This window comes from Papilio machaon, chromosome 15 (genome assembly GCF_912999745.1).
Source record: "Papilio machaon chromosome 15, ilPapMach1.1, whole genome shotgun sequence".
Classification (NCBI taxonomy): domain Eukaryota; kingdom Metazoa; phylum Arthropoda; class Insecta; order Lepidoptera; family Papilionidae; genus Papilio; species Papilio machaon.
The window spans coordinates 4100754-4114508 of NC_060000.1; the positions used below are offsets into that span (position 1 = coordinate 4100754).

Sequence of the window (13755 nt, forward strand, 5' to 3'; positions counted from 1 at the left end):
TCATAGAACAGTTTCACCAATTTTTTGCACATAAATGTGTATCTATCAAGTTAGCTATACTAATAAGTTTTTGCGCACTTTCATCGCATTTGAACGCATTATTTTTTGATTGGCTTTTTGCTACATCGATCATCAGACAAAAACTTCGATCTAATGAACTACTTTGAACTTTGAATCGAATTTACAACCTCTAGCTAAGTTCTTATTGAATCAACAGTAGGAAGTGGAAACGTACAGTTAATACTATAATTTGTAATTTTGAGGAGTAATAGAAGACTGGAAATAGATTGTTCTTCTTCGAGTTTGTAGCCTTTACTTAATTTGTGTTAAGATTTACACATTTTCTTAAAAGGATGAGTAACATTTATTTACCTTTAAATACATTTTTACCACATTGTGGAATAGTCTGTCCTCGACGATATTTCCAAACCGTTACGACTTAGGGTTAGGGTCTTTCAAGAAGCGAGCGTATCACCATCTCAAAGGCCGGCAACGCATCTGCGATTCCTCTGGTATTGCAGATGTCCATGGGCGTCGATGAACACTTTGGTGTACCCGCTGCTCGTGTGCCCCCTTCTCTTATAAAAAAAAAAACATTCTTCACTCATACTTACAACTAACGTCGTGACGGGTAACATAAAAAGCCGTAAGACATAAACATGCTTACATAACTCTGTCCTCATCACTTTAGATGCTCTTGATTGAATTAATATTTGTTAACATCATCACAATCAACGTATGACTGTAGAAGAAGCGAGTGAAGTGTGTCAGGACTGCGTTCAATGGAAATCCGTGCTCTCTGCCTACCCCTCTAGGTTACGGTTGAGAGTTATGTTGTTATTGTTGTAATATAATAAATCACAGTTTAAATAAAATAGAATGGTCACTATTCTTACTTTTATATCGTCTCACAAAATTTTGGAATTAGAATCCGAAGAAAATATATATCATAGTAGAATATTTCTGTTATATTTTACGAAACTTATCTAAACTAAAACAATGATTGGATTGTTTGTCTTGATTTTTTAATTCCGTGCGGACGAAGTCGCAGGCAACAGCTAGTCCTCAATATAAAGCAATTATCAGATAATCTTTTAAAGTGGTCACATAAGGACGGCAAAGTAATTTGACACTATGAAAAAGAATTCAAATTTCTTAGAACTGTCAATCATTCGTTTTTTAAGGAGGGTCTAAAGTTTATTATGGACCTTTTTTATCTGTACTGGTTACGTGAATCTCAAGATGTGTTTTGTTTTGTTTATTCTTTGGGTATTCTAGTCTTACCACTCCACTGAGTCATACAAACTTATTAATTCTGTGCCGTATTTTTCACGTATGGTTTCTTCCTAGATATTGAAAATGTCTTTTTTTGCTTTACTTAATTACAAATACCTGATATAATCTCGTTTCGAGATAACAATATTCACATTTTACAGCAAAACATTTTTTTTAAAATATTAATGTGAATCAAGTGCAACATTTTTTTGGCACCAGATGATGTGACATTTTAAGACACCGCGATAAAAAACCTACGCAAAATATAAAACCTTACCTAATATAAAATTAATTATGTAGACACATAAGGCTTCATAGAGGTCCAATGACTTTTTTATTCGATTACAGTCGATCTCTAGAGAAACGCGTTTCGTTTGAGTCACGTTTGTTTCTTTATATCACGAAATATTCGCAAAAAATATAAGGATAGGCTTATGATACGGCACACAAGTTGAATACATATAACATATATACCTATATATCCTACATTAAACCTATCCAATTCATATGAAATGGAGTGCCTGTATGTTATATATAAAAAAAAAACAGAATTATGGTTACATATAACTAAAATTTAGATTTTTTAAGTTTTATTTGTCTGTCTTCCCGCATGGCCGGGTTTCTTCCGGGTAATCCCCGAAACGGCTGAACCGATTTAGACTTATTTGCATGCGGGGGAAGTCGCGGGCGACCGCCAGTTCAGAATATAATAAACTTATCATTAATAATTTCAAATACGAATTAAATGTCAATTTTCCTCTGTTCTGTATTACCACGTCACAATAAAGTATCTTGATAATTATTAACGTACTTAAATAAAATGAATTTGTGTCATTTATCTATCCATAAATCTTATATTATCTATGGTTATTAAAAAATGGAGCGAGTTTACCGCGACATGCAGTCTTACAAAACGGGTCGGCCGTGTAAAATTGAGTTTCTTATGCATCAAGCGAGAGTTGTTTTAATTTTTTTCCTCGTTGAAGATGTATCAGACATATCCTGCGGGAGGTTTTGGGCGCTGCGGGGCGGCGGGGACGGGGAGGGGCCGCGCGTGCGCATATCTCCGACATGACGTCACGAGGGCCTGTAAAACCTCCGTGAACCCGAGTCAAGGCCTTCAAGACTTGCATTTATATGTTGTAGTTGTATCTGTATTTAATATCGCGTTGTAATTTTTCGAAACGCCGTTTCGTTTGAATGATGATTATATATTTAATTTGCATATTTTGATCGTTTTCGCGTTGTTTTTTATTGATTCGGGTTTCAGGTCTACTTCTTAAAATTGTACAAAACTTTAATATTCACCTTGCTCATTTAATTTAACTTAGATGGAGATATACTTTTATAAAAGAAATTATATTAATTAGTTTCAATGTAAACCAAAATACAACATAATTCTATTGCTTACATCTTAAAATTGTGAGCTTCTAATTACCTCGTTGTTCACCGCAGAGTTAACGCTCAAACAAGTTTCATACACTTGACCAGCGCACATTTACACTTGATAGAGTGTACAGTGCGACAAACTTCTCTGGCTCTGTGAGTGTTAGCACTTGGTTAGTTTATCAAAAAACCTACCGAGGCATAAAAAGCTGCAGTCTGACCTTCAAGGATCTTCTCCCACTATTTTAACATTGACTGGGAGATGGTAAGCTATTGTAATTTAGCTTCACTACCGGGTCAGATAAGTTTGTCGGACTGTACGAGTGTACGAGGTGGCTAAAGTATTGTAACGGTTGGTAATTCCGAGAAAACATTCCCAACGTCTCAGTCAACAGACGTCACTTCTTAATTCGTTTGTTTTGAAATTCTGTTACTATTGTTTTAAAAGTTTACTTTCTTTGTAATTGTCTGTTAACGATTTTAGTACCTACCTTCGTATTACCATTTGATTTGTCTCAGTTTTTAATTATGGAATATTTATGGTTATTCTACAATAAAACGATGGCTTTAAATTTAGACGTAAACATGTTTTACCAACTCCACATAGAGTTAGAGAATGGACAATGATGATGTTAAGATGTAATTGTTATTTCTCCTTTGTAACATCTATATGTTATTTCCAGGTGATGGTATGGGGCACCAGTACGGTAGCAGAAGTTGTATCGGAGCCTATACAAGAGGCCGGTGCAGTGATCGCCGGTTTACCTTCAGGGCCGCTGTCATCACCGCAAGTCTTGACGCTAACAGCACCTTTGCCCCCACCATCGACTCATTCCGCCCCTCCAGCAGTGCTGCTTTTCCTCGGAGGTTCAAAAGCTCCGGTAGACCCGAGGGCGTCCGCTCTCTCATTAGAAGGTGAAGTCATTGTAGTAGAAAACGAACCACCTCAATGGGACGGCAAGGACTTGGAGACGTTTCTGGCATGGGAGAAGATATACGGTAATGAACATTATTGTTTTTATATTTTTATTTTTTGTATACAATAATTCGCATTCAATTTGTCAGCGAAAAATTTTAATTTCTATAAGTCAGGGGTGACCAATCGATCGATCGAGACTCGATCGGTGTCCAGTTGATTGTGGGAAGTTAAAAATAAAAAACATATGAAAACATAACGTAGCAGAAGATGCTGACGCAGTGCTTACACTAATATAAATAAGAAGTTACTAAAAATACATACTACGAAAACAATAAAACTGAAAATTTGTTCTATATTTTTCCCTTTTAATGTAATACTACATAATTGTGGACTGAAGTATGTTGTTTCATTAAAGATTTCAAAAAGTATGGTGCTCTACCATTGTTTCGTTTCGTTTGTAAACAATAGAATTTGGATCTAATCAAGTGGGTCACCCCTGATATATTTGAACTCAACAATAAATTACTTGGAGATGAATAAAGAAAAAAACGAATGAATCAATCATGCAACAAACATTTTCTATTCACAATCAATATTTTCAATATTAGCATATATCAATTGAATATGCACATGAAAATGTAGAATTGAGAAAACGTCTGACTTTCCTCCTGTCACTCCGACTCTATATCTTGAATGCAAAGACGCTCAGTATTCTGATAGCGTACGATGTTTGTAGAAAGCGCTTTGGCAATAATGAAACGCGTACGCACGCCATTGTGTCGGTAATGTTTCGCAGAAGTGGTCCGTAGTATGCAAACCGAACGCAAATACCGTGACTTACATAGGGAATTGGACGACATTAAAGATATTTACTATCAACGTAATCAAGAACTCTGGTAAAAAATCTTTATAATATGTAAAGTTCCAAAGTCTTATTAATATAAATGCTAGGAAAATAACGCTTGTTTCATGAATTTAGATAATTTAGGACTATTTTGAAAACTTACTTTTTAAGTTCGTCGTTTATTGTTAAAGTTGAAGATTTTATGTTACAGCTTGAAGACAAATCATTTAAAACGAGTTCTCTCTGGTCTTAATTATGTAGTCTTTTACCTACAACTTAAACCAATTTTAGAGTTCTAATTAGTTAAGTTGCGTCGACTATTGTTGGTATTGCGACATAAAAAAATACTAATAATTCTTCCACTATCCATATAAGAAGTAACGTTCGTTATCGAAGCTGAAACATCATTTAATAAACTATTTGTACGTGTATAGGATTTAGTTTGGTTGCGTACTCGCAGCTTGCCTTATACAGTTCTAGATCAATAAACGTAATGGCTTGTGGTTCGTTAGCGGTGCGGGATAGATTTATTGGAATAAATTGTAAAGCGATGTGGTTAATATTTTTGGATTTTTTATTTATAATATAATGCACTTCCTACATTCACACGCGGATAGATAAATATGTAGAGATAATATTGTGAACTGGTGAACTGAATTATATAATCGTACTAGCTGTCGCCCGCGACTCTGTCGGCGCGGCATTAAAAATACTTGATAAATAGCTTATGTGTTCTTCCAGACTATGTTCTACATATGTGCCAAATTTCATCAACATCCTTTAATCCGTTCCGGAGATATCTTCAAACAAACATGCAACCATCTATCTAAACATTCGCAATTATAATATTAGTAAGATTATGTGCACTTAATTAATATTGTTAAACGTGTTTTAATATAAACATGATAAGGTGTAAATAATTAAATTTAGAATTAATGCATATTATTAAAAAGGTCTTGGTCGTTGCTTTTATGTAACATGAATTAATGCAAGGTGAATAATTTGACATTCGATTTGACCTTTCCAGCGCCCACGCGGCTCCAACTATTGTGCCAATTGATTATTCCACTGTGAGATACAGATGAACATATACAATTATTTTCGTAACATGTCATTACATCGGTGAAGTCATGACACTATATAATGTGATATAATAATATATAATTTCTCTTTTGTTGCAGCTTCAACATTGTTCTCAGCTTTGGAGCTGTACGGCAAGCCGTTATTGAGGGCGGCAGTCATCACGCGGGAGGAGTATCATTTACTGTTCTATTATTTGGAATCTGTGTCGGAAGCGAGCGAGGCTCTCGCCGAACGTATGCGAAAGTATATTGATTCCGGATTGTTGATCAACGAGAGCCGCAAAGATGATAATGATACGTTAGTGGAGAATATAGATACTATGGAAGACGATGACAACAAAAGTTTGTTGACGGAACTAATAAATGAAGGAGTTCTTACTAGAAAAGATGTCGACAATTCCTCTGTAATCACAAGTTCAGAATACACGGGCCAAAGCGACGTCAACCGAAAATTAGACGAGACCGATAATTGTTCGAGCGTGTCATCTATAGGTGTCAGTCTTCGTAAAATATTTGTAGACATTCCAGTAGATAATAATGATCCCGATGTGGACGGTTCCGTTATAGAGAACGAAAACGAAAGCGTGTCGCTGCGAAACAGCCGCCAGTGCTGCGTAGATCACAGGATATCGGCTGATGCTTCCGAAAATGTGTGGGCTAATGTTAGATGGGATTTTCTCAACCCTTCAGATTATGGATACGATCAAATCCCAAGTGTAAAACGGAGCCGCTCGGAGTCTGCTATCACTCCAACGGCCAACCGACGGCGAAACGACGAAATCTACGAGAGTCTCCGGGACGAAGCTGAATCATGCGGTAGCATGACGCCATACGAATCTATAGAGGATTTGTACGACTGTATCAAGAACTCGTCGTACATGAGCGCGGCAGCTGTGGAGTCGTCGCCCTCCACCGAAAGCCAGTCGGAGCCACAGTATCCGGACTATGACGAGAAGTCGATAGCGACGCGCCAGAGTTCCGCGAGCAGTGACAAGAGCGGCGCCTCGTCCGCCTTTCCGTTCTCCAAATGTGGATCCAGCGACTCGACGACGTATACGTCGTGCGAATCTACAAGTGGTATCAGCACTTTCGCTCCGAAGTGCAGTGCAGAAATTTTAAAGAGCCGCGAGCTGCCGACGCCGCCGACGGCGGGCGAGGTCAGCGAGAGCGCAATCCTGCTGAAGCAGCTGTTCATGGGCGAGCTGGTGGACGTGTACAGCGAGTACCTGGCGGCGTACCCGCACGCCCGCGCGCTACTGCGGCGTAAGGCCCGGCGCGATGACCACTTCGCAGCGCTCGCAGACATCCGCAGAGGCGCCGGCAAGTACTCCATAGCCGACTACCTCGAGCTACCGGTGAGTCTTTACAATTATACACTTTCAATACGTAAATCTATGCTCGCATCACTTTCATCTTAGGAAGATGCACAATACATTGTTATTTAATTGAGTCTCGTATCTAAATGTCTAAATCAACTCTGAAGATTACTAAATGGTTTTTTTAGCCAAGTATTTGACTGCGCGCTTTTGAGAACAGGTTATTTTTGCAACTAAACTTGAAAAAGTAAACTTCTTCTCACATTAAACAAAAACAAGTAACATTAATATTGAAAGTTTTACACAAAATTGATATAAATTGCTAATAAGTAATAACTAAACAATAGGATTAATACTCAGATAGTTAGATTACGAACAAGTAATAACATCGAAAGCTCTACTCTGGAATGAACTCAATTATTTGTATTAAGATTTTAAATAGATAAAGGCACTTTTATATTGTTAGTTCTATAGATTCCGTATTCGAGACCGTAGAGCGTGTTAAATATGGTCATTAAATTTAAACGACGTAGAGATGAGAACAATACGGTGCCGGGATTGATTTAGATGGAGGGCTCGATGGGTAGATCGCAGTTTGCTGCAATGATACGCGGTCTCGCACGCGCCATGCCGTGCCGCCATTCAATGCTAATGGCCCTCCACGTGCACGGCTCTCTCTCGCCTTGCATTGTCTTCCCGAGTTCACGTTTCGAAGTGATCGGAAAATTTTTGTACCCTTATTAACATATCAAGAGATCGAATACGGAAATTCAAGTATCGAGACAGCTTGTTTTTTTTCTTACAAGAGACGCAGAATTACTGCTAAAGTGTTTATACAGTTTAATGTTTTAATGTTCACTTTGTCGATGGTGAAAGACATTATCCGTAGACAGATATCCGGCGTGCCAGTTTTCTAGTACAAATTACTGCAGTTGCTTTAGTAGGGCGTGCACCGCACAACGCTAAACTTCCGTTGTGTACAGTTTTTATACACGATCATATGAAATCTCGTACAATTTTATGTCTGTCGGATGTCTGCATTTCGATTAAATCTGGCAAATTGTTTTTCGAAAACCATTTTAGTACTCTGTACATTAATGTAACATAGAGAAAAGGATTATTGTCCGGGATTTTATTATCTTTAAAATTTAAAAAATATATATTAGACGGTTCTATGACATGATGTAATGATAATGACATGTTATGTAAGGACTGGCAATGTTCAGCCTTACTAACCTATAGAATGACGTACAACTAATACATTGATTAAATCGATGTACATAGTTATTGTAACTACAGTTGTAACAGACATGATTAAAAAATTCTACAATACAATACACGCTGTTGATCTATTAAATTAACGAATATTAAAAAACGTAGCAAAGTTATGTTAAGCAGTGAATAAATAGAGACAGATATGCGTAGCTTTATGATGCAATCCGAAGTAAGTTGAACAGTGAACAGGTAGCAAGGGTCTGCCCACGTACAACCCACGCTCTTTCATCGGTCATCATTGTTTATGATTCTTAATACGTAAATGTATCAGTGGTTAAGCTTTATATTATAAACAATTATTGTACATACGTTTAAAGCTTACAAATATTACAGAATGGACATGTCTTCATACTGTATTTTACAATTATGTTTACCCCATAAGAACACAAGCTATGTCAAGCTCAAACTTGCTTTGGTGACATAGGCTTAAGTTATTTTAGTTCTCTTCTCCTTTCCACCTTTTTCGTATAAGAAAGGGATGTAAAGGTAGGGAATGCATCTGCAATAGCGGATATCTATGGGCAGCAGTCAGAAAGTCAGCTCTTCTATTTTGGCGAATTCCGGTGACCGCTTGCTTGTTTGTCACCTTATACTATAAAAATATAATTAAATATTATGTTTTGTTTAAATGTAACCGTCCACTGCCGTATCAGTAATATTCTTGTTGTCTCTGTATTTCAATGATACAGAGTGGGATGGCAATATCTTTTTACAGAAGTGTAAACTCACAGTAAAGGGCTATTCGTTTGTCAGCATCTCAAAGCGTTGTCAACGTATTGATAGTCCATTTGAAATTACAATTACATCGTGTTTGTGTGACACTATCGAACTGTGTACGCATACAAATTGCAAGTCTCCTTCAAAAGCTTAGACATAGTAATCGTAGCTCGTCTTTTATGTTGAATGATAAATATTTAATACTACCCTTTTGTTTTTATTTTCCTCCTATCTATTATTTAAATTTCACAGAACACCATTCAGCTACTAAATTTACTTTTGTATAAGTTTATGAAGACTTTTTATTGAAACTCTGTGTTGTGTGGTTCTGTTATATTTCCATTAAATTTCATTGACGCAACACTTGTATTAAAACATATTGTTGTCTCAATTTTTCTCAACGGGAACGAGAGTGATGGCATTATATTTTAAAGTGTTGCTAGATAATAGCGCGATTAAACAAATGGCTTACATAAAGCTTTGATATATTGTTATTAATTCGACCGACGTGAGTTCTAAGATTGATATAACGATTGTATGGATTTAAGTAATTATATGTGAAAGAGAAATAAATCAGTATAAAGTATTGAGGCGATGCAGCGGCGTCCCAGCGCGCTTGGAATGTCCGATCCGGAAGCGGTGAGAGGTTATTTTAAAACGAAACGCACTAAAGCAATCTGTTTATTTTGATGTTATATTATGCTATCTATTTAGTTACTTATGATATAATATGGCAGAATATTATTTAATACGTTATCCTTTAAAAATAATTATTGCGATCAACTATCGTTGAAGTTGAAATATTTTGTTGCAAAAATTATTACACTGTTGATTTGTTATAGCTACTTCTATTAAAAACCTTACTTGTTGTATTACTCCAAAATACCTAGCATGATGATGATGATATCATACATCTATCTATATATCATATAGATGATAGAAAACACTAAAAGTTGTTGCGTGGCAGAATTACAAGGAAATTAACTATCATAAAAATACAGTAAAATGTTAACAACATGCATATTACCTAGTGCTACAAAATCGTTGTTATAAGCGTAAAGTTCATAAGAATTCATAAAAAAAACCATTTCTAGATCAAAGTCTCTATGAAACTAATTTGCAAGCTTTGTGATCTCGACAATCCAAAGAACCGTTTCCGTGAATAGGTATACTCGAAAGAATGTTGCGGCTTCTACGCGCTCCTTCGAAGCCTTTTCGTTTATGTATTCTCGCCACGACCTCTATCTTACGATGTTCACACAGATAGCCACCACTAAAATCCGCTTTATGACGTCTAATTTATAGTTTATCGAGATTTTTTTTTATAAGTTTTCCAATAACAGAAATTATTTTTCGTTTCCGAAATTAAGATAAAAAGGTAGAGATTGCCTTTTAGTACTTTATGTGTAGTAATTTATGTGAGGGAATTAAATATTTGTAAACATTTACATACATTGGGTGACCCAAATTGATTATTGATTTTGAAACGCTTAAAGTAAAAATGAAAAGGATTTTTTTATCTTGTCTTTTTTAAGTGGCATATAAAATCGAAATTATTTTTTTTAACATTCAACGATATTGTTAATGTGTTAATCTTATTTGAAAAAGTCGTTAAATCGAAAGCTTTTTTAATTTGACCGCGTTTATGCAAAAGTGTGGGATTATTTTGTAATGAGGGCTTTTTGTGAAGTAAAATATAGCAATAATTTGTATTGAAAATCAGGCTATGCTCGAACTTAGAGGCGTAGCCTGAGATTACGGATTTTCTTATCGATACTGCGCCAATCTTTTTATATTGGGCCTAGCCATAATACTGTAATTACGTTTTAGCTTAAACATATGTCAGTTATACAGATTATGTTTTTAGTTTCTAATTTTTTGGAATAATATTTGAGTTATTTTTTTATTTTATTTATTTCTTGTTTCTTCTACATATCTACGTATCATAATACAATATTACCGTTAATTTAAAACTTGTCATATTATCATAACCACAGCTGTCTTCAGACATTAATCTGATTAATATGAGCTTAATTAAAAAGTTCTAGATCGTGCTGATTAAACGAAGTGGAATTTATCTAGCTAAATACAGGTCAAATCTTTTACGTTAGTATGGTCATTCAAGTTAATTTATTTCACTACTGAAGTAATCTTAGTATCAACAAGCTTTTTATTAGCGTTCCCCAACAGTCTTATGTTCACTTGCCTCGCGACATTTCCATGTACGGATTTGCGTTCAGATGTGACTGCTTTAAATATGTTAATCTCACGGACTAACCCAACACGTTTAAAAGCTGACTAGTTATACAGGTAACCCTTTCAACATAGGCCCACTTTATTTAACAGGATGTTGTGACATTTATTATTACTTAAAGGTTTTAATTTATTATTTTTGATACTAAAAAGTCTATATCTAAGAATGGATTGCTAAAAAAAAAAAAAAATGGGACCCATCTGCAAACACTTCCTTTCGATTAAAATCACTTTTATCAAAATCGGAGCACCAGGGGCGGAGCATCGTGATAACACACATAAAAAAATACAGTCGAATTGATAACCTCCTTCTTTTTGAAGTCGGTTAATAACACTATTGATTCTCATATTTGCATTGTCAAAACTGAATTTTTGTTTAAAATGACGGACTATCTTCATAGCAATTAATATTTTAGTTTTCCATGCTAATTTCTTTTTATATATTCGTGATTCTGACGTTCGTCTCCATTCTCTTCGATTGTCACAAGCTACGTTTTAACATCAGTGGTTTACTGTACCATAAAGGACTATTTTCTTTTTTATCTCATGCGTTGATCTAAAATTACTATAAACATATAGATGTGGGTTACGATTGCCGCCATTTTCTTAGCATCAGTAACAGCAACGCACGGTAAGGTAAAGGAATGTTACCAGCATGCAAAATGAGGGTAAGCTACTGTTCTTTAAATATCATCTCTCAAAATCTTTGCTCAGTAGAAAGAAAGGAGCTATTTTAGGGGTTTTTACCATCATGTTATAACCAACATCACTAGTATCGCTTATGGCAAGAAATAGTATAATAGTATTATATTCATAGTTAAATTAGTAGTAAAGCAAGTGTAGTTGGTTGCTAGCAAATGCATAGGTCACACATATCGTTGAATGAAATTTGTCTTCAGTGGTATTCCCCCATACTACTTATAATTCTTTAAGGAAATGCCATATTTTTAAAAAGTCAACATTTTTTTGCATTACCTCTGTTTTTAAATTTATTGACGGCATTGGTCACTAATCTATAGTGACTCTTAAACTACTTTGCTCTTTATGCCCTAAAAAAAACAATCAGTCACTATTGATTTAATTCAAAGACATTCTAAATAGGTATCTATTAAAAAGTATATCTTTAAAATAAAAATGTATTAAATATTCAAATAATTCATTTGGGTGTCAAAAAATGACAATCGATTTAATATTCTACGATGATGTTATTTTTTTGGGTTAGTATATTACGTATCCACGACGCGTGCATCCTCTATAGCTAGTTTTATTTAATGAAATGCTCCTTTGTTTTTTATTACATTTAAATGGTTGAATTTCGTCTGTTTGTCCGGTCATTAGTCAATCAAATTGCTGTTAGCTTTGTCAGGTTCTACGAAAACCTTAAAATATACTGACGTACTTGAATAAAAAAAGTTAATTCAAAATTTAGTTGAATTGATATTGTAAATGTTTATCTCATTTTCATTAGTTGTAATTTAAAGCAAATTTGGAAAAAAAATATGTGTGTTATGATATAAGATAATTTTTAGATTTATAATATCAAAAATCTACCGAATACATTTGATGAATCGTCTTATCACGTGTGGTTCCTTCGCCTTAGCTAGCAACATTTCCAAACTAGTGACCAATGTCTGTAAATTCTGGTCACAACACAGATCTCACTTTTTCTTTATCATCCTATTTTTTTGTGTTTCTTGTTGAATAATAATTTAGTTTGTGTCCGTGTTCATTTGAAAACTTCTCTATTACTCTACTTGTTAATTCTTACGACGGAGGCGGCGGTTGTTTTCCTAAATATGTACGTATCCTTTCTATTAATATGAGACGCTTATAGAAAATCTTATAGCATCTCTATGGTTATAAATATGTGAGCCGTCACTAACAATTTTTTTTAATGGTAGAAGGCCTTAATCTAATTTCGCTATAGATCGATCATAGACATCAGCATGAGGTTAGAAGGTTTAAGATGCGTTGCCTAAATTTATGGACAGACGAGGAACGTATTGAAAAATAACTTCCGATATTAAGATTGCATGACTATTTAAAAGAACTTAATTGATTGCGAATTTAATGACCTTTAAGAAATTGAAATGTACTCGTTCGCATAAGATAATAAAGGCATAACATTTTAATGCATCTTAGTGAATGCTAAGTACAAATGCATAGCGGGTATGTTAGTGCGTGTGTGAATTGTCCTCCCCCCTTCTCCCGCAGTTCTGCTTTCTACGCGCGATTTCACTGCGAAGGCGCCGCGCCGCTTTTTACGCCGTCACGCGCGATTTTTCACGAATACCCAATGTTTTAGTATATGTTACGTGATTGAGATATTCTTATGAAGTTTCTGTTTGTACTACACTAAGAATACTTCCATACTTCCATTATTTGCACTTCATAATTATTATTATTTTGATTAACTGAATCCAAAATGAAAAAACTATTGTAATCTAGATAAATATTCTAAAATAATCTTTTTTTTCATACTTTTTATAACAATTTAAAGACATATCTTTGTTTCTATTGTTGCTTTGAATGCCATAAAACACAACACGACAACAATATAGAATGTAGCGAAATTGTTACATGATAATTTGCTAACTTGTATTTACAGACAATTTATTCAATTTTAATTTAGGTATAAATAATGAAAAGTACTCAACATTTCCAAAAGCTTATGTACTCATCTCTGTA

General features: G+C 34.9%; 1 protein-coding gene across 1 annotated transcript in view; it reads left to right on the forward strand.

Moving 5' to 3' along the window:
- The window catches only part of LOC106712159, a 121810-nt gene that overhangs the window by 41274 nt on the left and 66781 nt on the right, over window positions 1–13755 (forward strand). The window contains exons 2-3 of the mRNA XM_014504620.2: window positions 3345–3660; window positions 5606–6861. Coding sequence (XP_014360106.2) covers window positions 3345–3660; window positions 5606–6861 — 1572 coding nt within the window. The remainder of the gene's footprint in view (window positions 1–3344; window positions 3661–5605; window positions 6862–13755) is intronic.